At 35.3% G+C, this 25538-nt stretch overlaps 3 protein-coding genes across 9 annotated transcripts in view; 1 reads left to right on the top strand and 2 right to left on the bottom strand.

Annotated features, from left to right (window-relative positions):
• Nucleotides 1-413: 413 nt before the first annotated feature.
• LOC149477255 (uncharacterized) lies at nt 414-5546 on the bottom strand. Its single transcript, XM_089710483.1, has one exon. The coding sequence runs from the start codon at nt 5160-5162 to the stop codon at nt 3642-3644; it is 1521 nt and encodes a 506-aa protein (XP_089566609.1). The 5' UTR covers nt 5163-5546; the 3' UTR covers nt 414-3641.
• A 918-nt stretch (nt 5547-6464) lies between these two features.
• Nucleotides 6465-10079, top strand: EloC (transcription elongation factor elongin C). The gene is made up of 4 exons (XM_089710648.1): nt 6465-6623; nt 6790-6896; nt 7879-8071; nt 8492-10079. The coding sequence occupies exons 2-4, from the start codon at nt 6797-6799 to the stop codon at nt 8631-8633; spliced, it is 435 nt and encodes a 144-aa protein (XP_089566774.1). The 5' UTR covers nt 6465-6623; nt 6790-6796; the 3' UTR covers nt 8634-10079.
• Nucleotides 10080-12727: 2648 nt separating this feature from the next.
• The window catches only part of Fak (protein tyrosine kinase 2 Fak), a 153842-nt gene continuing 141031 nt past the window's right edge, over nt 12728-25538 (bottom strand). For 6 of the 7 annotated variants that reach the window (XM_089710765.1, XM_089710766.1, XM_089710764.1 and 3 more), the window contains 11 exons: nt 25343-25475; nt 24431-24572; nt 23263-23467; nt 22507-22634; nt 19548-20668; nt 18102-18218; nt 17517-17622; nt 16873-16943; nt 16072-16337; nt 15041-15151; nt 12728-14480 (listed from right to left, as the gene is read on the bottom strand). In XM_089710765.1, the coding sequence (XP_089566891.1) occupies nt 13928-14480; nt 15041-15151; nt 16072-16337; nt 16873-16943; nt 17517-17622; nt 18102-18218; nt 19548-20668; nt 22507-22634; nt 23263-23467; nt 24431-24572; nt 25343-25475 (2953 nt within the window). In that variant the 3' untranslated portion in view covers nt 12728-13927. The remainder of the gene's footprint in view (nt 14481-15040; nt 15152-16071; nt 16338-16872; nt 16944-17516; nt 17623-18101; nt 18219-19547; nt 20669-22506; nt 22635-23262; nt 23468-24430; nt 24573-25342; nt 25476-25538) is intronic. The other variant, XM_089710767.1, reaches the window with a different exon arrangement.

The raw sequence follows: 25538 nt of genomic DNA, 5'->3' as shown, positions 1-25538 counted from the left end.
TAATATATTATGATATTACATATTATGTAATTTGTAAAATTGTAAATCTGACATGATTAAAAAGAGCAACTATGGAGTTTCTTGCCGATTCTTCTCCGTAGATACTGCTTTCCGAATCGGTGGTAATGTTAAAAACATGTACTTAATGACGTTTCAAAAGTGCTTCTAGAAGAAGTCTAATTGAATAAATAAATGTTTGAGTTTGAGTTTTTTGGATAGGGATAGGATAGTAAGATTGTTTTAGCCTTTAGGTAAAATTTAACAATAAAATTAATAATATAATACCTATTATTTTGGCATTTCTTATAGTAACTATAAGAAATACCGAACTATCCATACTAGCTTGCATTTTCCAGGTATAGGTAGGTGCTTAGATTTGCTAAGTGGTACGAGGAAAATCAAAACAATATATATATGATGTCCAAAATATTTATTACAATGAAAACGATACAGTATTTTTATTATAAACCAGGTACAATGTTTATTTATTGATCAGCTATTTTATCGTGGAAATAGAATATTTAAAAATCAATTTTGCGTGTCCACAAGAATTTGGCAGTGTTAAAAAATACAACAATTAGTTACTATCGTAAAAAAAGAAAAAAAGACAGAAAAAAAGTCATTCATCTTTGGCAATTTATAGATAGGTAATTAAAATCAATAAAATAACGGCATCCAAAAATGTTCCCGGTTCTCAAAACAAAACAAAAAAACTTGAATAAACTTGAAGTTATCAATGAGTACATTCTTGTGGACAGGCATTCAGTATTATCAAGTTACAAACTGTTTTACATGAATTAAACAAAAAACAGGTTTCACAATATTCAAATTGAAATAATGATAATAATCCATCGTTTTATTTCTTTCTATAAAAGGATCGTTAAAAATATTTAGAATTACATAAAATTCTAACATCCAATATAAAATGCCTTACTTCTTTATAAAAAGCGTAACAAAAATAGATCACTTCTATTATAATATTGTAGAATTTTCAAAAATATATTTTTTTTTGTTTTAATTTCAACAATCTATTTATTATTTAAAACATTTTAAGGCCCCTATTTTATGTACCATTTTACGTATATACCTACGGATCAATGTCCTTCAACTACGAGTAAAAAATTTCAAATCAATTAAACCAACATTATAAGCGAATATTTATCAATTCGAACACATATCAAATATGTATAAAGCATAATAAACATTAACGCTTTCGCCTTCATTATTTCGGATTTTTTATTTATTTATATTTTAATCATTACTCGTAGTATATTCGTTGCTGTTAACCAAAACTTACGTATATAAAGTTACATATAAATAAAAAAAATATTCGAACTCTTAGTTGTAAACACGAATAAAATTATGTAATTATTTGGCTTTACACATAATGTTCACAATTATAAAAAATATAAATACGAGTCACACTCATTAGATGTTATATAAAAAAAATAAAAATAAAAACTGGGAAATAAAAATTTAACAATAATTACAATAATTATGCATAAAAACTCCAATAATAAGGGAATATTGAACACTTTCAGTGCTACAAAACAAAAAAGTGGATACTTAGTATATTCGTTTTAAAAATTCAGCTCTTTAAATAAATAATAACAGAAACTTTCTACCTAACCATTTGAAACAGGAAAGCGAATGAATATAACTGATATGTATTAGTAGATAACATTTTTTAATCTATTTATTAGGTTCATAAATCATATACCGATTTTTCATAGTACGTTTTTCTAAACGTACTATGAAAAATTGGTATACATATATACCCAGAAATACTGTTACCAACACGTGGGTTACTCCTTTGCTGTTTATATATAAATATATTTAAAAATTTACATGAAAAATACCTGCTTTAATTATTATAGAATGTAGTATTTGTATGTATGACTAGCTGAAAGGCTTAAGACTGGTGTTAGTGTTAAAGATCGATTTTAAAATAGCTATATCAAATATATATAGGCTTAGAACCGATATGTAACAATAAGATTTTTTTTCTAACATTTTTATCCATATTTCTATCTACACATAATAATATTCTATACAATGCGATGAATATTTAAATGTAATGAGAATGCCATATTTTCTTATTTTTTTTTTTAAATTTAGAATTTGTTAATGATTTTTTTTTTATCTCACATTTCTCCTGAATGAGGATTTGGTATTGTACTTTTTATCAAATATAAAACGACAGCTATTCTTAATTAATATAAACAAAGCGAAATGATAACAATATATACTTATTGTATTACAATTTTGAATCAGCACACACTAAATTTAAACATAAACACAAAAAATAAATTGAATGCTAACCAGCCCTATATTGTGTGTATTTCTCATAAAGAAAAAAAGAAACGTCTTCCTCACTAACCTAACAATTAAATTTCTAAACGTAAGAATAAGTTGCAATTGAGGTAGATTAAATTTTTTACAGTCCTATTAACCTAAAAGATTAGAATTATTTACATATTCAATAATAATAAAGTGTGTCAACATTGGATCTCTCATACATTTGTTTCTATTAGACGCCACACATTGCAATACACAAAACATGTACATAAATATGTTATATTATATATTTTGCAACAAATTAATCAGAATTACAACAATAATAGTTATTATACAACACATAGCTAAATTTTTAGCTAATACAATTTCCAAAAATATGTACGTCTACATTTTAAAATTAATATGTATATAAAAATTAGGATTTATTGAGGTAAATTGTTCGTTTTGTATTACAACTCTTTTGTAATAAATGCAGGGCACCTAATAACACAAATATGTAACAAAGATAAATAAATAATAGAAATATATGATTTGGGATTGTCGTTAAGATGAACACTTACAAAGAATCAATAAGACATATAGAGCCATAATATTGCGTATGGATCGCAATGTCAATAATAATAGCAAATATGAATTTTGGCACATTCAATTTTTACATATTGTATTTTCGAAGACCCAAAAATCTGTTTTAAAAACTAAGGAAGCCAACGCTTCTGAGGTAAGAATATAGTTTCAATCTGATTGATGATTTCAAAACATTCCAAATAACAGAACATAAGTGAAACCATTGTAACTAATGAAGTAAATGTTTACAAGTGATTACTCTGGACACAACACGGTAGGTCGTAATGCATTCTATGAACAGATCTGATGTTGTCACCCAACTATTACTCTCCTATAAGACATACACTCTCTGTTGTATTATCGCGCAGAAAACAGTGAACCTCTCTAAAACATATTATACAATTCACTGCCTTCAAGAGTCATATGCCTTCGTACAAATCCTCCTCTCTTTGCTTAAATTATATCCCTAAAGAATAGTTAGCACTTCATGAACTATCCTACTCTCCCAAGTTCACAGAGTTGGTCCCATTTATACTCCATAAACGTCATACATGTACCTTATAAATAACAATTTACAATTCCGAAAGTACATACACGACTAGATAATATATTCATGTAGAATTCGGAAACGATATACCTGAGATGGGGCAACAAGTGCCATTAGATAACAGTGGTTTAAAAACAAATCGCAAACACGATTACTTGGACTATTACTTAGACCAACGTTACCTGAGGTAGTTTGGTTTATAAATGCAGGAGATGCGCCGGTGACGGCGACGCTAGTGAGGCGGGGTGGGAGGCGGAGGCTTGGGGCTTTGCGCTGTTTGAAATGCTTGCGTGAAAGCCGGCAACCGTTGCTGACTGCGATTGGTGCCTTCTTCACTCGAGTAGGTCGCTTCGTTCTCCTCTAACAGATCTAACATCTCCCTCGTCAGGCCGGATGGTCCTTCCCCTGGGTCCAGTAACAACGACCCGACGTTTTCTGAACCGAGCAAATGCACATCCATTGTATCACTTAATTGCTGTGTTATAAACGGCAAGCCAGATGGCGTTGGAGGGTACGAAGGTGGCACCACATACACCACAGGGTACTCTAGCATTTCACCTGGCGATGGTGGCTCTTCTATTTTAATATCTAATTGTGGTTCCACTTTTATCTCTAATTCAGGCATTTCTACAATTATGTCACAGGCAGGCACACTAGTTCTACCGTCTGGAACCTCCTGTTTTGGCGATGGTGGTTTCCAGATTCCAAATTCAGATGTAGCAATGGGAAAATCTGTGAAGCTTTCCTCAAAGGTAACTTCAGGGGGTGGATCTCTTGAAGTCCCCACTGCTGCAGATTTCCATGACTCTTCTGGATGAGCGTTCTTAACGTGCCTAACCAGATGATCCTTCCGTCCAAATTTTTGAGGACAGTAGGGACACAGGAAATCCCGTCTGCCTGTATGTACTACATTGTGCCGGCGTACATCTTTTGCGGTGAAAAACCTTCTATCACAATGATCACATGTATACTTTTTATCTGTCTCACTTTTAACAGTTCGACTCCCGGTATGAATTTTGAGATGATAAATAATATCTTGTTTTGTACTGAACACTTCATCACAGATCTTACATTGTAAATTGCCCTCTTCAGCAGAATGAAGAGCAGCATGCTTGCGGTAGCTTAGCAAAGATGTATATGATTTTCTACAATCGGGCCTTTCACAAGTATACAAATTTTTGACAGGGTTGTGCACCCTAACATGATTCGTAAGATGGTCTTTACGATTGAAAGTTTTGCCACAGACCGTGCACGCGAAGGCTCTAGCCTCGCTGTGAATGAGACTGTGGCGTACGAGTTTGAATTTAGAATTGAATCGCTTGTCACAAAATTCACAAGAGAAGGGGAGCTCACCGGTGTGGGACAGGATGTGCTGGCTGAGCTTGCCGGGGCTGGAGAAGCGCTTGTCGCAGGTGCCGCAGACGTGGCGCTTGCCGCGCTCGCGGCGGCGGCGCTCCGGCGCGGGCTGGCCGGCGCCCTCGCTGGAGCCCGAGCCGCTGGCGCCCGACGCGCCCTCGCTCCTCTTGGGCGGCAGCGTGGGCACTCTCCGCGCGACCTTCACGGTGCGGAACGTGTGCTTCACGCTGCGGCCGGTGCCCCCGCGCGCGACGAACTCCAGCTTCGTGGGCAGCTGGGAGGCAGGCGGCGCTATGAACGTCTTCTGCGGGGCGGTCGCACGTTGGCTTCCCGTCTCCTCCGCGAATTCGGAGCCGCCCCCCTTGCTTTCCCTTGGGTTCGGTGGTGGACTGGCCATCTCGCGCACATTTTTGACGCTCTTGACTATATCACCGTTCGTTTATCTCGCGTCGAGGTCGTATCGGCTCCGCAGTAGCGCTGGCTCGTCGAGATGGCAGAAAACATTTCTGTCACATTGACGGTCTGGAAGCCCTTTTTCGTATTCGTGTCACATGGTTCTCGTGGAATTCCTGGGGTACATCCTCATATTTTATCGCAAACTGTCTTCCATTCGACTGTGTGCTCTATTAAAGGAGTGGAAAAAGCAGAGACGTTATGAAAAATTAAGAGAAGTCGACTTTTTTCAAAGAAATACGTAGCGGTTGACATCGAAATGTCAAAATAATAGAATAAAGCCAAAAATCTTAGGCCATGTCAAAAAAAATCCGCCGAATCCTCGTCAACGGGCTGATTCATTGTTGCCATTTATCTCTACAAAATTTAAAAGGTGTCTACACCGCTCTAAGCCTAATCCTAGAGTGTCTATTCTTGTTTCAGAATCTAAGTACACATGTTTTTCTTGCATGCAATATCACATAATGATCACATACAATATTGAAAAATTGAAATAGCCTGTGTAGTCTTTTTTTCTCGTGACCTTTGAGTCAAAATTATTGTAATGTTTACTAGTCTAAATCTGTTCTCGTACATTGTATACAAACCACAATACAAACCGATAGTATAATAACGTTTTAGCCCAGTATTAAACCAACTATAGCCTAGAGTGAAGAGTCTCAACAGTTCACAATACATTTTAATTTTACCATGATGATTTTAAAAGAGCAGTTCTACAAAATTTCATGCGAACTTTTCTCTGCATAAACCGATGGAGTAGTTACATAATACTACTCAATAGTTGGTGAAGAATGCATGAATTGAATTACACCTTGGTGAAGAATGGTCAATCTATGGAAGACGATTCAAAAGTTCTTCTAAGGCCGCGTATCCATCTGCAAGAAAACTTCCGCAAGAAATGTCCGACAGTCTGTCTGACAGCAACTTGCAAGTCTACTTGCAGGTGGAAACGCGGAATTAGACTTGCAAGCTGCTGTCAGACAGACTGTCGGACATTTATTGCCGAAGTTTTCTTGCAGATGGAATGGCGGCCTAAGTGAAAAAATAAACGTTAGAGTTTATGTATGCAGTACGCATGGGTGAAGTATTTTATTTATTACATATTCATTAATATTTTCTTGCCTATTGAAATAAATATTTTATTTAAATCTTATTATTATCATAAGCATTAAACACTTTTCTAATGTCCTTTGCCTACGCCAAAAAAAAAAGGTTTTATCTGTCAAAGTGACGATGTCATGTCAATTTTGTCATCTGTCGTGTGTCAACAAATTTCAGAAAATCACTAATTTTAACCTTTAAATTTAGTCATCAAATATTTTATATTTATCTTTAATCCGGATAATAATAATAGCCACTGTCCGGCTAACGACTGATTATTGTTATATCAAGAATTTCATATAAAGTAAGTACAAATTTTTGGCCTATAAATAGAGACGCGATTCGAATACCTTACGATAAAAACACTTAACATTAAGCGGTTTTCTTTGTGAACTTTTCACAATATATTTGTGTTTTTTCTAAAATAATAAATTTCTTAATAAACCATTTTTTGGTTAATTTAAATTCAGGCTAACAATGTCGGAAGCAAATGTTGGATCGGCCCCTGCGTCTGCCGTGCCCTCTGCCACCAGCGTTGCAGAGGAACAACGATCGGGCACCACTACTGGAGGGTCAGGTATGCATCATTCATTATATATATACTGCTTATATATATTGGCATATAACAAATAAATAATTATTTAAATTTTAAATTAAACCACATACAAAAAAAGTGTTGTTTATTTTCCAACAATACTTTTTGAAATTCTTTTAAAACAATTTAAAAATTATCCATATCAGTTAAACTTGTATAAATTTTGCAGTTTGCAATGTTAATTAATTCATATGTTTAGCTAGTTTATGAATATAACAACTTGCCATTTTGATTGATTTTTTTGTAGGCAGTTATTACATGGTAGTGTTGGTGTTTATTTAAGTTGTAAATAGTGACATAATGAATCCTCGATGAATCAATAACTTGTACATAAAAAGGACATTCAAACACAATTCAATTCAATTATTATTTAATTTTGCTCTGTATCTGCCAGAGTCACGTGTGAAGATTATACATACACTGCATAGTATAAAACCTTATCACTAGGTACATAGTATAAAACAAAGTCACTTTCGCTGTCCCTGTATCCCTATGTCCTTTTGTCCCTATGTATGCTTAAATATTTAATGCAGTTTTTTTAATAGATAAGATATTTGATAGATAGTGTAGTTCTCAAGGAAGGTTGTAGCATATAATTGATTAGATTTAGACAAAGCGGGCGAAGCCGCGGTAGAAAAGTTAGTTATGCTTAACTAAGTAAATTAATGTCAATCAATACATTTTTGAAGTGAAACTTCTTTATCGGGGTTGGTAAAATATTTAGTGTAACATTTTTCCGTTACGCGCCATCTTGTTTTTATCCCTTACACGCGTGATTGACGTATTTCTGTAAAGTTGCATATAGTAAATTATTTTTTGAAAAATAAGGTCATAAAGAAGTTTCACTTACGTGTGTACAGTGTACACTAGTTCACGCACACATTTTTATTTATTTATATTTTATTGAATAACATTCAATTTAGAACACACTTTAAATAAATGTCTCATTTCTTATTATCAATAGGAACGGAAGAAAAGGTGTACGGTGGGTGCGAGGGCCCAGACGCTATGTATGTGAAGCTTGTTTCCTCGGACGGCCACGAGTTCATAGTGAAGCGGGAACATGCGCTCACGTCGGGCACGATCAAGGCGATGCTCAGCGGGCCCGGACAGTTCGCTGAGAATGAGGCAAATGAAGTCAACTTTAGGGAGATACCGTGAGTTTTTTTTAACTTTGTAGAGATTTTTGTTTAGAAGAAAGTTGTATAGAAGGAAATGTTAAAGTGTAGTTCGACAGTTCTTATATATTGCCCTGCAGTGATTTTCATAAACTATGGGTATACTTAAGTTTTTTCCTTTTTTTACCATCCAATTAAGTTTATTTTTTGTCAAAAAAAAACCTCTCTGCATCTAAATCTCTTATGTCCATAGTAAAATAAAATGAAATGTATTGTATGTAATTATGTAATGTGTAATTTACCCCAAATTTCAAACTAGTTTTCGAATTGGTTCAATAGTAGCACGATAGACAGAGAGTTTTACTTTTAATTTTTAAATTTACATATAAGGAAGAATGTAAAGGTTAAAGAATTAAATAAAACAATGCAATTAAAATAAAAACTTTTTTTTATTTTCAGTTCGCACGTGTTACAAAAAGTGTGTATGTACTTCACATACAAGGTGCGCTACACAAACTCGTCGACGGAAATTCCGGAATTTCCGATTGCTCCGGAAATCGCTCTGGAACTCTTGATGGCCGCTAACTTTTTGGACTGTTAATAAAGGAATATATCTCGGAAAATGTGTTCTTTATAATGCAATATGGTTTATGAGAATTTTTAATGTTGTTACTTGTTACGGTCTATTTTTGAATGATCAAGCAACTTTTTCTTATAAGTATTTTAAAGTAATGCTATTTCATGTTTAATAAAGTGAAAGAAAGAGACAGATGCAGTTTTGTTTGCTTGATGATTGAACAATAGACTGCAAGTACTGGAAATAACTTTGTATGTACGGGCAAATCGTTTTTTAAATATCTTCATAATAGAAGATATTGAATTAGTAAATGTTCAGGCAACAGTATTTTTAGGTGCAATGGTCGTTCGTTTCTCACATTTTGAAAGAAGTATAAAATTTGTAATTTGATAGCAATAAACTCAAACTCAAACATTTATTTATTCAATTAGACTTCTTTTAGAAGCACTTTCGAATCGTCATTACATATTTTAATAATTACCACCGATTCGGAAAGCAGTATCTATGGAGAAGAACCGGCAAGAAACTCCATAGTTGCTCTTTAAATTAAATAAATAGCAAAAGATAAGTTAAATTTTGTGCGAAGCTAGTTTAAAAATTCAATCACCTCTCACTAATGTTAACATTTTACTTATTAACATGTCATTTAGTATGAAGTATAAAGATTCTTATTAAAAAGTAAAGTTTAAGAATATTCACCATTTTCATTAGGTGTTAATTCTTAAAATTTGAGTGCATTCAAGTTTGCATTTCTGTATGTGCTTATGGTCTAGTAATTCTACTAAAAATTTTACCATTTTTGCTCTCAAAATTGTTATTTTTTTATTAGCTTTTTAGTTTTCTATTGCAAATTACATTTATTTTTTGTGATATTTTTCCTTGGTAACATGTTCAATGATTTTATTAAAATTGCCGGGTTTGCTTGTAAAATTAAATACAAAATGGTATTGATCATTTTTTTGTAAACAATTAAAAAAAAGTCTTGAATATAACTGATATCGTAGTTTATACTAATTATATAGACACTAATTCTAGCTTTAAATATAATTATTCATAGATTAGACGAACAACACTGAAAAACGAACTTTAAAATATCCTTAAAATGCGCGTGCGCAAGGAATGATAGTCACTTTTTATTATGTAGATGAATAAATAAAGGCACGTTTATGAAAAATTGCAGTTACCTCAAAAGCAATAAAAGCGAGTTTTCTAAAGCACTCGATTATCGGTATGAGGGTACCAAACTAATTCAAATTTTTTTCAAAGTTTTGTTCCTTACTGTTATTTTTTATTATCTCGCCCATTTTCATAAAAGATATCTGTGTATAATACTTAATATATCAAGCGGTGGAGTTAATAAGAAGGGGCTTAACCTACAAAAGCAGTGTACGAACATAATTTATTAAGTATTTTGTGAAGCTGGATACTTCTGTAATGTATTGTGTTTTGCTAATAAATTTCTTATAAAAATATTTTTGTTTTTTATTTATAAACCCACCCCTAAATGCAATTACAAGAACATGTATTGCACTATTCAAATGCTCTAGACATGAGAATAGAAAACAAATCGATAAGTAGGCAGGATTCGAACCCACGTCTTTTTGCCATACCGGGGCAACGTCCTATAGCCTCTCGGCCGGTATGAATTCGCCTATTTCTATGTAACGTTTAGGCTATAATACTCAAAGCTATACTTATCATGAAAATATAAAGTTGTTCAAAGCAGTTCATGCCCTTGATGTTCTCCATTTTTACTAATGGAAATGTTCTGAGATTATTACAATTTTCATTGATGGGTACCGCCCACTCGGCTAATTTATGTACATAAAGTTTTTTTCACTCACTGTCCTCAATCTATTAATTTTATTATTAACTAGGGAAAAGTAAGTCGATCAAAATATTTCTTAAGAACCGGCTGAAAATTGAGTAGGTACCTACCGAGTCGTATGGTTACATTACTTGTTACGTCGCGGTCGCGTAAACAAATGTCAAGACGGGCCTTTTCTTTAACGATAATATGGCTACTTTTTATCCCAGAAACATCTCATTCTTACGGGAAGATCCAGTATTCGATGCGCATTATAATCAATCTGAAATTTATGAATTCCGATAGATGGCACTATATTAAAAAATATGTGACTGGGTGTTAATTCTTTGATCACCCTTCGAAGGCCTAAACGATATTCTATTGTAACAAGGTCGTAACGTTTTAGACAACATTATTTGAATTGACTAGCAACTTGCATAAGAATGCTATTCGTAATATAATGATTACTAGCTATTACCCGCAGCCTTGTCCGCGAGATAAAAGAAAATTTACAGTTAAAAGTAGCCCATGTTAGCCCCTAATTTTAGTCAAAATCAAACTATGTTTAAGTTTAATCAAACATTTATTGTACAATAATTTTGCCATAATATAACAGTAGGTATCTGAATTCTGATTGATTGTATGGGTGAGTATCGTTCAGGACACTTGTGCTACTAATTGAAAGACTAATTTATTAAGCCATCTTACTTTTTTTTAACTATAAAGGCGTTGATAAATAGATTATAGATATTAGACCTATAATATTTATCATATAAAAAAATGTAAAAGTACTACTATAGGTGCAGATTTCTATCAACAAGGTGAAATAAATAAAACACAGAAATATACGGTTTGTCCTTTATTCAGTTAATGCATAAACAAAACCCAGTCAAGGAATATATTCGTGAAGTAATCTCGGGCAGCCTCTACCGCCTATTGCATTTCACTATCTTACTGCCTATAGTATCGTACTTTGGAATGACATCCTGTTAAGAACTAAACGCGTTAAAAAAACAACTTTACATAAAAATCGAAAGATTAGGGTAGACTGGGTACGATTGAAACAAAGGACGGTTGAAACAACACGAATATCTCGCAAACCGTTGGTGGGGGGGTTAGGGGTCCAAGAGGAAAATGAAGCGCACAACTGTTCTAAACACGAACCACAATGTTGCGTCGATCTCCGCGCGCTTCAGCTGATTTTATAAGACCCTATTATGTTTTTATGACCAAAAGTAAGTATTTTTGCTTGGAGATTTTTCCAATTATTGGCGTTTCTATTTAAGTGACAGTATTAAGTGTGCGTTTTTGTTTGAAGTGAATCTTGTGGAATATGACGTTGTGACTAGTTTTTGTGTATCATTGTTGTTCCAATTACTAGAACTGTATTTTACCTAAAGTAGGAGTTGGGGACGGTTGAAACATTTTTTTTGGGTACGGTTGAAACATTGTTTTAATTATTTTTTGTATTTTTAGATGCCGATAGTACGTGTAAGAGAGATTTCGGGAAGATAAATAGACTTATCAAAGTACAAAGACGCATATGAGGAAGTGAAAACCGCAGATCATTGCGAAAAGTGGCAAAGAAGCACAATTAATCGCTTCTAAGGTAAATTCGAATGCGAGATGACTCTGGCGAGCAAGAAAATAAAAAAATTGGATATAATAGAGGATATAACAATGGAAGGTATAATAATAGAGGGCGAAAACTCAGGAAGTCTACTATTTACACTGACACATCAGATAATTAAGAGATAAGAAAAGAGCAATAATTAATATTGAAACGAACAAGAGCTAAGTAAGTGAAGAAGCGATTGGATAGAGGAAAAAGGAAGAAATTTGATGGAAGAAAATGTAAAAGTAACACCGAAGAAGCAAAAAGAAAAAAATACAAGAGGAGTTATCATCAGAAGATGAGGAGTAGGTACTTCTGTCTTGATTGTATGTCACCATATTTAGAGAGCAGACCTTTTTGTAAAAGAGTTACTTAATTATTGTTAGATTTAAAATAAACAATCAATAAAACATATTTTAATGCTATATTTTGTATTATTCGCATATTTTTTAATTGACCCCAATCACTGTTTCAACCGCCCCTGGTATGGGGACGGTTGAAACAAATCGGATTCATTTTTTTAATTTGATCTGCTATAAAAAATAATACACATGGAACTAAAATCATAGCTCCTATTAGTAGACAGATACATGCTCTTTTATTTAACATATATTTTTCATCGCTCGGGTTATAAAGAGCAAAGTTATGGTCGTTATAAGTGAAATTGTTTCAACCGTACCCAGTCTACCCTAATAAATAAAAAATCTGCACTAATTACACAACTTATACGCTCTATATCGCTACAAATTCCGCATGAGATCTTAGCTTATAATAAAACTTTGGATAAGAATTAAAATAATTATGGACAATTGTTATGATTTGTACATTTTTACAAAGAAATTATTGTTAGCTCGAGTCGAATACTGAGTTACAGAAGTAAATGCGACATTGTGACACTGTATAGACCTTAATAATAATAATAAAATATACACATTCACTAGCGTTAATACATTCACGACTACAAATAATACTTTACGATAAACGTTAAACAATTTATATAAAATTATTGTTTGCCACGGAAGATTTAGTTGTATACACTGTTCGGTTGACTATAAACGAATACAAATATGCAAAAATATATCAATTTATAATTATATAAATCAAGGTGCGTAAGGAATGTGTTTAGGTGTAATTTCTATCAACGAAGCAATGATTTTTCCAATTGTGGTAGATTTGTCGCAGGCAAATTGTATTATTTCGCCGTTTACAAACGGTCGGCATTTTGTAATATGTCGAAAATTCGTAATCAGAAAATTTCGTTTGGATAAGGGGGTGGGTTAGGTTAGGTTCGTGTTTTTTATAACTACACAGAAATAGTCGTCGGCTCGCGACCGTCTTTTTGTAGAATTTTGGAAAAAGACGAATTTTCGGCATATTAGTTACAAAATGCCGATCGTTTGTAAACGGCGAGATTATACAATTTGCCTGCGACAGATTCAAGACATTTGTAACATACATTAATGTTTGAATAAATAGATATGTTATAATTTTTACGACCAGCAACACGATGATAAAATTTGAAGCGCAACAATGCCGATGATATGTAAACGTTACATGTATCTAGAAATTACAAATATTCGCGTATACCCGTGAAATGGCGGGAAAATGGAACGTGAGTAAAAAAAAAATTACACAGACTACAAATGCAAAAGAAGTTAGGTATACGCGATGTGGTTATGTATGTATGTATAATATAATCTATGATAAATAGACACAGATATTAAAAAAACGACATAACGGGGGTGAAGTCTAGAACGTTCTTATCTACAAACAATATTGAGCTTTTTATGTCTTTTAAGCTTTCTACTAAGCGGCATTGCGTACGTTAAAAAGGAAAATTAAATGCATCCATTTATGGAACATAGCCCGGCTGAAACTACACTACAAGCGAACGCATCAACCTTGATCGCTCTGGCTCATAGATTGATCTATAGAATTCTTTTTGCTGATCGAATATATGGGGGGAGGATCGATCTTTCCAGAAATCGCTTGAACACGACTCTTCACAGACTCTATGGGGGCTGTATCGATTTTCGAGTCATCTACTGACTGAGAGTGTTGGAAGGCGCCTTCGTTCCCATATATGTGTGGTTCTCGAACATTTCCGTACAAATTATAGTTATGTATGAGGGTAGAAACGCGGTTCGACGTGATTGGAAGGCTGTTGTGTTCTTTTGGATGGTCTAGCACCGTTGCGCTCGTAGTTACTGGCTGGTTGATCTTGAAGTCCGGTTTAGGGGGTTCCTCTTGAGGGGTGGGGGGTTGCGGGGGGTCGTGGGGGTGTGGGGGTTCGTGAGGGTGTGGGGGGTCGTGTGGGAGGGGGGATGGAGGGGGGGATAGTAGGGCGGATCTCCAGTCGATGTGTGGATGTCGTTCGCGGATACAGTCTACAACGTCGAGGAGGTTTTTAGCGTCCATTGCGAGCACGTGCGCGGCTGCTAACATGCTTCTGTGGAACAGAGGTTTTCTAGTAAGAGAGTGCAGAGATTTTTGAAGATTAAACGTTAAAATTTTTAACATATAAAAAAACTGTGAACATAACATAAACTATGATATTATGAAATAAAAGGATAACAAACTGAAAAAAATTTCAGTAACAACAATAAATTGGTTGTTTGGTAACGATATTTTAAGAATTTCTGATGATAATATATCTTCTATAAGTCACAAAACAACGAATATGTCTCGGGCCATCATAACGTGTTACGCAACAAAGTTATGGTTTACCCTCCCATAAAACGTTATAATACAAAAAAGTTTTTGAAGTGAAAACTTCTATAGCGGCGTTGAGCACTTTTTCTGTAATGGGTATAAAATCTTAAACTCGCGTCAGGACACGTGACCTGATCGAAAAAGCGTAAGACGGTTGGATATCAAACATGCTCAACGTTAATAATCAAGTTTTCACTTCTGCCGGCACTCCCGGAGTGCAACCCGTCTTTTTTTTTAAATATGATTTTGAACAAAAAGCTACCCAATAACTTAACAACTTCAAATAAGTGCACTAACTTGGTGTACTCGTGGTGCAGAGTAGTGCTGTGGTAGTGTATGGCGAGCCGCATGGCCTCCACCAGCGCCGACATGTCCTTGCTCAGCACCTGGTGGGCCATCTCCACCTCCCTGCATAACATAATAAATAAATGATGTTAGAAATAATCTATACTAATATTATAAAGCTGAAGAGTTTGTTTGTTTGTTTGATTGTTTGTTTGTTTGAACGCGCTAATCTCGGGAACTACTGGTCCGATTTAAAAAATTCTTTCGGTGTTAGAAAGCTCATTTCTAGGCTATATATCATCACGCTACGACCAACAGGAGCGAAGCCACGGGGGTGAAACCGCGGGGAGCAGCTAGTATTACATACAGGGTGACTGGTAAGATGTCAGACGCATTTTGACAGGAGCTTCTCTTCTCATGAAACTGAACAGCTTTTGTTCTACAAATTTTCTGAATTCGGAGAAAAAAATTTGAACTTAGTATGGAAATCGGTCAGCTGATTAGCGAAATTTCCTTACAAAGTCCATTTTTTTTACGAATTCAGCAAAGTTGTAGAACAAAAGTTGTTCAGTTTCATGAGTAGAAGCTCCTGTCTAAATTCGTCTGACGTCTTACCTTTCACCTGGTATGGGCATAGACGATGTATACAGGCATTCATACAACATACGTTGTAAAATACAAAGATAAATTGAAATTGGATTAGTCTAATAGTCTCTTACTAGAGAAAAAATAAAATAAAAACTGAAGGTTTTCTAAAAGATAAGTGAAATAAAAAACTTTTCTAAAGTACGGAGAACGATTAAATTAAATACCATGTCCGTGAAGTTTCAATTTTCCCTAAAATATTGTTTTTTTGTTACTTTCATTCGATTTAGACTCATTATTGTAAAAAAAAAACATTGTCACACTTATGGCAACATTTCACAATTAGCAATTAGAATACCTTTCATAAATGGTAGTTTTAATACGTTATTCGACGAATAAGTTTTAACCAAGGATTGAAAAATCAGCCCTTAGTGTATATTATGTAAAGTCAAACTAACCTCTGCGCAGACGGCGGGTAAACTGGCACGAGTCTATCCACAGTCGCACATAAATGCCTCAAAGCCGCACCAACCGCTCTCACCGCACGCAATATCCCATCCGGGCCTGCCCCACCTGCCCCATTTGCCCCAGAATTTGCCCCATTTGCCCCATTTGCCCCAGAGGCAGCGTGTGCCCCGCCAGCTAGACGCATTACACAGCGCACTACTTCGGTAGTGGCTACGTATACTGGCTCTTTGTTCGTGGTTGATGAACTTGGAGTGCTCTAGAGTGTTAGATAATAAAAAAAAACTGTTACTTAATAATAAAACAAATAAATATAGTTAATTAAGTATAGATAGTTAGTAAAAAACTATAATTCAATATTAAACAATAGATATTTGTAAACTTTTTGACCGGTTCCACGTTTTGTGCTTTTGCAAACGCGGACAAAAAATAATAAGCAAGTAAGAAATAACAAACAAATTGAATGATGATTTTTTTTATGATTTTTATAAAGCTTTTGACAGCGTATTACTTCGCCGATAGAAATAAACATAAAATTTATAATTTATAAAATGCATTTGGAAAAAAAATGTTGCAATTTAGTCAAGTAACTACTTAATTATACGTACATTGTAGAATAAATACTATAATAATCGAATTATTTGTATAGAATTATAAAAGGTGTTCCCCAAGGACTAGTCCTTGGTCTCATAGGTTCTAATATTGATATCTTCATTTTTTTATACTTACAAATATTATTTTTTAAACGATTTCACGTACATTTCTAAATAAAATATAGAAAATACATCACTTACTTTCTCTTCACTGGGCGGTTTTTCTTTGGGTTTCACTGTATTCGCTGGACTGGTTTCTGTTGAATTTGTCACTGTGAAAGAAGAACAACATTATTTTTCATTTGAATCATGTTATTATTAATTTATTTCATTCATCTTAAACGATTAAAATACAAAAGAGGTACTTTGGCATATATTTGCACTTTTTAATTGTATAAACTGCAGACATCAATATTGACAAAAGTAAATGATATTTCAGAACAAATTAAATATTTGTATGTCTGTGTATATGCAATCTACGTAACACACAAACACAACAATACATTTCTGCAATTTTTCTTTACTCTATAACTTTGTTTTTTCCAATAAATTTCAAGTATATTATATTAGTATTAGTATGTATTTATTCCTCTGTTGTACCAAAGGTTGTCTGGAATAAATCGCTCTAAGCGATAAGACCGCCAATTGTACTTAGTGTAAGTTATATTTAAGTGTTTGTAAGTGTTTGTTGTATTGACGTTTCAAAAGTGCTTCTCCAAGAAGTCTAATTGAATAAATAAATGTTTGAGTTTGTTTGAGTTTTGAGTTTGAGTTTGTATTTCTTGTTTTGTTATCTTTAAGTGCAATAAAGTATTTATAAATAAATAAATAAATAAATTAGTTACCTGAATGTGTTTGACTAGAAGGTTTATCATGTGTAGCGGGCGCTTCGCCCTTGTTCTCGCCGGACTCTTCCGTGCTCGTTGTTAGCTGCACGTTTGAGAGCCGCTTCTGTTAAATAAATAATATTATTTTCAAGATAATGCTTTTTTCTTGAAATTTATTAATTTCATTGAAGATGTAACTAGAATATCATTTGAATTTCGATTTTGTATGTTAACTTTTTTTATTTAATTTAAATTATATCTGAAGTTGTTATAGTCAATAAATTCTTTGGTTGATCATTGATTACTATTTAATTTTTAAATAAGTGTATAAATTATTATAGGTACTGACTACATCGCTTTAACTTATATACATATAACGTATAACAGGGTCCTTTATTTCAATATTATATAATAAAAATGTTTGTTATATTCAATTTCAAGTAACGTTTTGACACGTAGGTATTGCCTATAAAAAATATTTTCTACAACTTTTTCATTCTAATAGTATATCTAATATCTATACTTCAAATAGTATATAGTATAGTATACTTCAAGGGTCATAATTTAGACATAGATAGATAAAGTAACATAAAATACACAAACCAAATTATCCTCTTGCATTTGCAACCATCTTCTATCCTCTTCACTCTGATGTTGCTGTCTCGCTAACTCCGCTAGAAGCCGCCTTTCGACCGCTTGCTCCGTATCGAATTCTGGACTCTATGTATATAGAAATAAGGGTTATTTTCCAATCAAACGCTTTCGATAGAACTAACAATGTTAGGCATTCTTTACAACCAATAAGATTTTAGTACCAATTATTTCTATTCACATATTGAATTTAGGTAAATAGCCCATTTATTTTTAACCCATATTGATATGAAAAATATACAACATATTTTGGTGTTAACATATTCAAATCAAAAATCAAAAGTTTTCATTGGTTATAGACGTTTGTGCTCCCATAGAGTAAATAAGTTATTAATTGACTATATACAGTCAATGGAATACATATATACAAAAAATATCGGTTGAATAGTTTTTGAGTTAAAATGTAAAACAAGTATAAAATTTTTTTTTCATAATATTCGATCAGTCTGTCTCTTTCAAACGCTAAATGTTAGACAGAGAGGGCTATGTTAAATCTTTGTTCATATTCACAACAGTTATTTCCACTACCAAATAGAATTTAGACTTTACCATCAACATTGTTAGTTCCATTCTTGAATGAAAGTTAAAAATATTTGGAAATCACATGTGCTCGCAAATTTATCAAAATTCTAAGGCTTTAGCGCACTAATTTATCAAATCACTTAAAATCAAAGCTTGTATTTAATTAACTACATAGCTGAACACAAAAAAAAACTTGCAAATAAAAAATAAATAAACATTTATCAATTATACGCAAAATAAAACACACATGTGACCTCAATCAAGTTAAAAAATAAAAATAAAAAACCAAATTCTACCGGAGAACCCAACGGACACACAAAACTCTGTAAAAAAAGGAAAAAAAATACTTTAAAATCCAACCGGAGTAGGCCATCCATATCCGAAAAAAAACCGTTTATTTACAAAACGAACACGACTGTACATATTAGTACACATTTCCTCTATATTACAAACAAAAAACAACAAAAAAAGAACCAAAATCATTCAAAACATGCGAAAAAGAACCTTCGAACTACGTCGCAAACAAAAACAGAGCGTGTGTGCTGAGCACACGTGTCTGAAGTGAAACTTCTTGGGCAAGATTCAAAGTTTTTTGAATTTGTGATTCGAAGAATTAGTGTAATTAATTTTCATTTAAATATTTGCACACCCAGATAATGGGTAGAATGTATTAGCGCTATAATATTGTAATAACAACACTTATATTTGTAATTACATTCTTACATAAATGTAATTGAATTTGATACTAATTTCCTCGCCTTTTCTATAAATACAATGAATATGAATTTTCCTCTCAACGCGCCCAAAGAAGTTTCACTTGAAAAACAAAGCATGCTACAGTGCACCGTACTGCCGTACATTCACGAGCGCAATCACCTGCGCCATGTCGCAGTCCATTGCGCCGTGTGTAGGGGGCCTTGTAGGGCCCGCGTTGTTTGTTGCAAGTTGGGGCCTTGTAGGGCCCACGGAGCCCGCAGTGCATGCCGCTTGCGAGCTGCCCACCTGCGGCCGGTACAGCACTGGCTGCGCGGACCCGTGCAGTTGCGACCCTCCAGAGGCCTGCTGGGGGCCTGTTGAACCCTGCTGGGGGCCCGTCGAACCCTGCTGGGGGCCTGCCGAGGCCTGCTGGGGACCTGCCACTCGAATCGGACTAGATTTCGCCTGCCCTGGCTTTGGACTTTGATACGGCACACCCTGCACTACACCAACTGGAACGCCGTAAGAAGACGGGTGGGAAGCGACCATGTTAGAAATGGCGCGATACTGCGGTTTCAAACCCGCTTTGTGAGCTGCGATCGCCGCGCAACTCTTAACGTTATCACCACCGAAATCGTATATTTCCTCTACGAGGGGTGGGTCGGGTTGTTGGCGCATTTTATTAACTACGCTCGCTGCAAGCTGCGCGTTAAGCGAACCTTGTACTGCAAATTGGCCTATATCTTGTTCGCGGCGGTTTCGCGGGGGGGAGGCGGGGACTGAGTGTTGTCGAGTGAAGGGCGCGATAGGGACAGGGGAGGGGGCGGGGCGTAGGGCGCGTTCCAACGAACCCATACGGGTTGGGGCACGTTCAAGGCGCGGGGCACGTTCTAGCGAACGCACACGGCTGGGGTACTCGGGGGCCCCGCATAAGTTATCGCAACTTTGGGGCTGTTCCACGCGCCCTGCTAGAGTACCCCCGGGGGGCGACCCTGGGGGCACTGCGGGGGGCTCGGGGGCTACCGGGTCAAGCCGGTGCAGTTTCCCCGCGGGGATGGGCGCCGTGTGCAGCGGTATATCGATGACCTCGTCCGGCTTCGGGTTCGCGATCTTTTCGAGTTCGTTCTCCGGTAGAGTTTGCGCGAAGTCCACGGCGACCGTGTTGAATACCGATGCGGGCGTGTTGTAGGCCTGCGGGTGGAGCGGTCGGGCTTGGTTCTCACGTAGCAAGTGGGCGAGTACGAGCGGGTTCTGTGCCACTATGTAGGTCTGTGGTCCGCCCGGGGTCGATGATTCCGCCGCTGTAATTAAAGTAAATGTTCAGTAACGTAATACGTTTTACGTTACACATGTCATATGTATAATGAATCAACGACGCTATTAACACTCGAAATAGTTGCTTTAGAATAGAAGTAAATTATGAATTATCATTCAACATCAACATAGTATGTAATACCATCTGATAAGAAATTATTAAATATTTTAACATTGTTCTACATTACTAATTAATATTCTTCAGCAGTGATTACAGTTAAATAAAAATATCTATAAACATAACATACATGAAATAATAATTACTTGTAAAAAAAAAGACTTCGAGAGTGCCGGCAGAAGTGAAAACTTGATTATTAACGTTGAGCATGTTTGATATTTTGGAAACCATTCCATTCGTGACCGTAAAGGACCGAGGCGTAAGACGGATTGGTATCCGTCTTACGCTTTTTCGATCAGGTCACGTCAATGGTATTATATATAGAAACAAGAGGTAGATACGTCATTAACGCACCAAAACTGATTCCATGAATTGGTCCTAATTGGGACCAATGCAATCAGTCAGATTGTGACCGGTCCCAGTGAGCGCATGTGCCGATAAGTACATTAAAGTTGTCGAAAATGCCTTCCTGTGGGTTCAGAAAGTGCACGTATTCGTGCAAAAAAAATAAAAAAAGATAAAGGAATATCATATCACAGCAAAATATATTAAATTATTACAGTTTAAGAGTAAAAATAACAATTTACAATTCTTTATGAATGACACTTGCTTGACACGTGTATTGAAATAATGAAAGGGATAAAACATTGCTTCAATCACTAGTGTGACAAAGCTAGCGTACACTGTGTTCAAAGATTATCATGTAGATACGATTATTGAAAATAGAACGGTTATTTTATTAATTTCGATTTGGGTAAATACTTGATTATTTTTATATTTAAATCCACAGTTTACATCCAGTGCATATAATTAACAAATATAGCTATTTATTATATACAATGAAATCGTGATGCCAAAAATGTTTGTTTGCAATAATAAAATGATAAATAAAAATAAAATGATGTTGAATATACGTAAACATTAAAGAAAAGATTATCGCTACTGACGAAAAATGCTATTTGCTTTTCTGTAAATAGCTATTGAACATAAATTTTATTTGTGTTGTCAGCAGTGGGTGTTTATCGGGTGAAATGATGATGACCGAAAACGAACACCACAGCTAGTAATAAATACTTAATACAGTTATATCTCAAAAAAAATTTTTTTTTTTTCATTGTAATACGACATCATAATAATCATAAAATAGTAAATGAAATTGTCACATTTATTTACTTGTGCAGGAAACCTAACATCTATATTCTATAACATTGAACCTTCTGTGTCGTTAGTCTATGCCAATTACCATGGCAACTATTTGTTTATTTATATTTAATTGGCGAATTCTTATGACTTTTGCTTACACCTGCGCGGAAGTGACAAACTATCTTTGTCTTTTTTGTTTATATCATTTTATTAGAGCCATCTCTCTTATACAGTCTGTCAATGTAATAAATTAAGTAAAATGAAAATTGTATTTGTGTGTGCCTGACACTGCATATGAAGCATTTTTTTTGGATATATTGTGAGTATATAACGTATCTATACATAAAATATCATTGGGTCACGTGTCCTGACGCGAGTTTAAGATTTTATACCCATTACAGAAAAAGTGCTCAACGCCGCTAAAGAAGTTTTTACTTCAAAAATATATCTATCAAAAAATTCCTTAATGATTTAAGCACATTTTACATTACAATCCGGCTCGAAGGACCAATCAATCTTCCCCTTCTACCACCTTATTTCCCATTTTTAACCCACAATACTCACGTGTGAGGTTGTTAGCGGGTCGTGTGGGTTTGGGCGGCGGGTGGTCCCCCCAGGACGCGGCGGCCACGCGCCGGTTCTCGCGCCGCATCGTGTCCCACGCGGTACTGCGCTCTTCTTGTAAGATCTCGCTGTATATTGTAATAATAATTATTATTGGTGAAAGCGAAATTATATTTTTTGTCCAATCTTACTATAATACTCGCTATACACACATTTATATAATTATTTTTAATAAATTAGCTATTCCCCGCGATTTCACTTGCCGTGCTCCGCTCCTGTTGGCCTTAGCAAGATGATATATAGCCTATAGTCTTCCTCGATAAATGGGCTAACAAACAACGAAAGAGTTTTTCAAATCGGATCAGTAGTTCTCGAAATTAGCGCGTTCAAACAAGCAAACAAACAAACAAACTCTTCAGCTTTATAATATTATTATAGTATAGATTATTGATGAAAGCGAAATTACATATTTTGTCTAATTCTACTAATATTATAAATGCGAAAGTACGTATGCTTGTTACCTCTTTCACGCAAAATCTGCTGAACCGATTTTCATGAAATTAGGCACACACATTCATATATAGACTTTAACATGTGAATGGGAACCATGCGGGTTTTTGTATGAAAACGCTGGTGAAACCGCTGGTGGAAAACTAATTAAAGATAATTGGCCGGACCGTGGTCCGGTCGGCCGCTAGATCACGTCAGAGCCCGGCCAGGGCACGGCCAGGTCCCGGACAGGGCACATATACTCACAAGAGCGTCTCCTTTAAATGCGAAGCGGTGGGCCGGTGCGAAGGCTCGTACGCCCAACACCGGGACATCAACGAGTACAAGCGGGGAGGACAACGGGGGGGTAAAGCTAGACGTTCCCCGTTCTCAAGCTTGCCTATAACGTCGTTGTTCTTAACGCCGCTGAACGGTTTGACGCCCAGCATGAGGATCTCCCACATGCAAACGCCTGAAGGGTAAATGGGTCTTTGAGTTAGGTTTAATTCAAATATTATGCGTATGGTGGAAATTGTTCTCGTACGAACAGTAATTGTGATACCGAAATTACAAGTAATAGTGATAAGAAATTCTGTAATGCCGGGTCCAGACTGGTGAAACGTAACATGCAATGAAAGAATTCACCCTCCACATTGCTGCAATGTATCATGAAAGGTAACACACTTTGTAACAATTTCTCATAGTTTGGACGTCTTGCGTGCGCGAATTGTGCATTACACGCGCATGCTACGAGCATTACAAGCCGCGCGCGGAGCGATCCGAAATTTGTCGGTTTTTCGACGAACACAAAGGGGCGCGTTGTGTGCGCGGAGCAGCCAATGTGGACGGTCGTTTGAGAACGCAACGAATATGGAGGACGAGACTGCGTGGAATGAGCAAAAGAAAGGGTCTTCGGCGTGTTTTCATGAGTTGATGTATTATTAATAATGAAGTACTGATAATCGTCATAGCAAGAACGTGGTCTTCGGACTCCATGCTTCGTGTGATCTACCGGTTTGACGCGCACGAAAAAAACGTGTATCGAAGGGCCGTGTTCGCGGCAGAATGGCGGAAACAGACGAACGCGGGATGTTCGTAGTGAATGCGCGTTATGAGCGCGCTATGCGTCCACACCAGCAGCGAACATGCAATGAAAGGCAGAATGTTACATTGCATGTTACGTTTCACCAGTCTGGACCCGGCAAATAGTGTGAAAAGAGCAATTATCATCGAATTTTGATATGAAATCTATGCAAATAATTATAAACTATCAAAACAACAATTTGATCCTTCGAGACCATCCCTGACCTCGGCAAGGTCACAGAAATTCTCAAAAACATTGAGATTTCCCATCTTGATTTTTATATTATTATGGAAAAAGTTAGAGTTTCTAATAAAATGGCATAAATAGAAAACAAGAAGAATAAGAACTTACCAAACATCCAGACATCCGAAGCAGATGTAAATCGTCTAAAATTAATAGACTCTGGTGCCATCCACTTTATAGGCAGTTTCCCGCGCGACGCTTTGTAGTAAGATTTATCTTCTACCATCTTTGATAGGCCGAAGTCCGCTAACTGTAATTATTTAAAGAGAATAATTTAAATCTTGATAACAGATTAAGCTAAAGCAGACTTGCCTATAACATTATTAAAGTGAAACTTTTATTACATCGTCTCAAACTTTTTGGTCTGTGTTTAACACAAAGCAGTGTTCGGAACCGTTTGAACAGTTTCACTTTTACCATGGTTTCATAAAACCACACAACATTTTTTATTATAATATGGTAACATTTATAAATATAAATATTATGAAGACGTTTTAAAATAATATATCGGAATGTGTATAAACACATTGTGCGAATGTGTATACATACAGAATTTCATAAGAAATAATAGAATGTATTTACAAATAGTAATCTTGTTCTATGGTCAGATATTTTCTGATCATATGCATCTTTGTGAAAATCAATGTGTTCATAAACTGCAACTTTATACCTATCCAAGTAGAATTTTGCATTAACCTTTGCATAAAGGATTACAGAATAAACAAAATATTCCATTTTTTCTATAGTTTTATATTGAAGTGAAACTTCTTTAGGCGCGTTCAGAGTAAAATTTCAAGGTCACTTCATGGCAATACCATCACGTCATGGAGTAAGACGATGATTTTAGTATCTTTGAATCTTCATCTTCAATCTCAATCTTGCCAAAGAAGTTTCACTTCTGACACGTGTGCTCGGCTTACACGCTCTTTTTATATTATTAGTTGTGTGTGTGATATTTTTTCTTTTATCTAATTATATGTGTGTATGTTCATTTTTTTGTTTTTAATTATAACTACGTACCTTAACACAAGTAGGAGTGGAGACTAGTACGTTTCTCGCGGCGATGTCTCTGTGTACGAACTTCTTGCTCTCCAAATAACTGAGCGCAGTCGATAATTGGTAGATGTACAACACTAGCGTGCATGTTTCTAATCTGTAATATAATAGATACTTTAAGTGTGTATAAGACTCCAATGAATATGGAAAATAAATTCGA

This window comes from Colias philodice, chromosome 25, assembly GCF_061535455.1.
Source record: "Colias philodice isolate Cphi_HAF_F1 chromosome 25, ilColPhil1 Martin Lab GWU primary, whole genome shotgun sequence".
Taxonomy (NCBI): Eukaryota; Metazoa; Arthropoda; class Insecta; order Lepidoptera; family Pieridae; genus Colias; species Colias philodice.
This window is presented reverse-complemented; position numbering and strand designations above follow the sequence as displayed.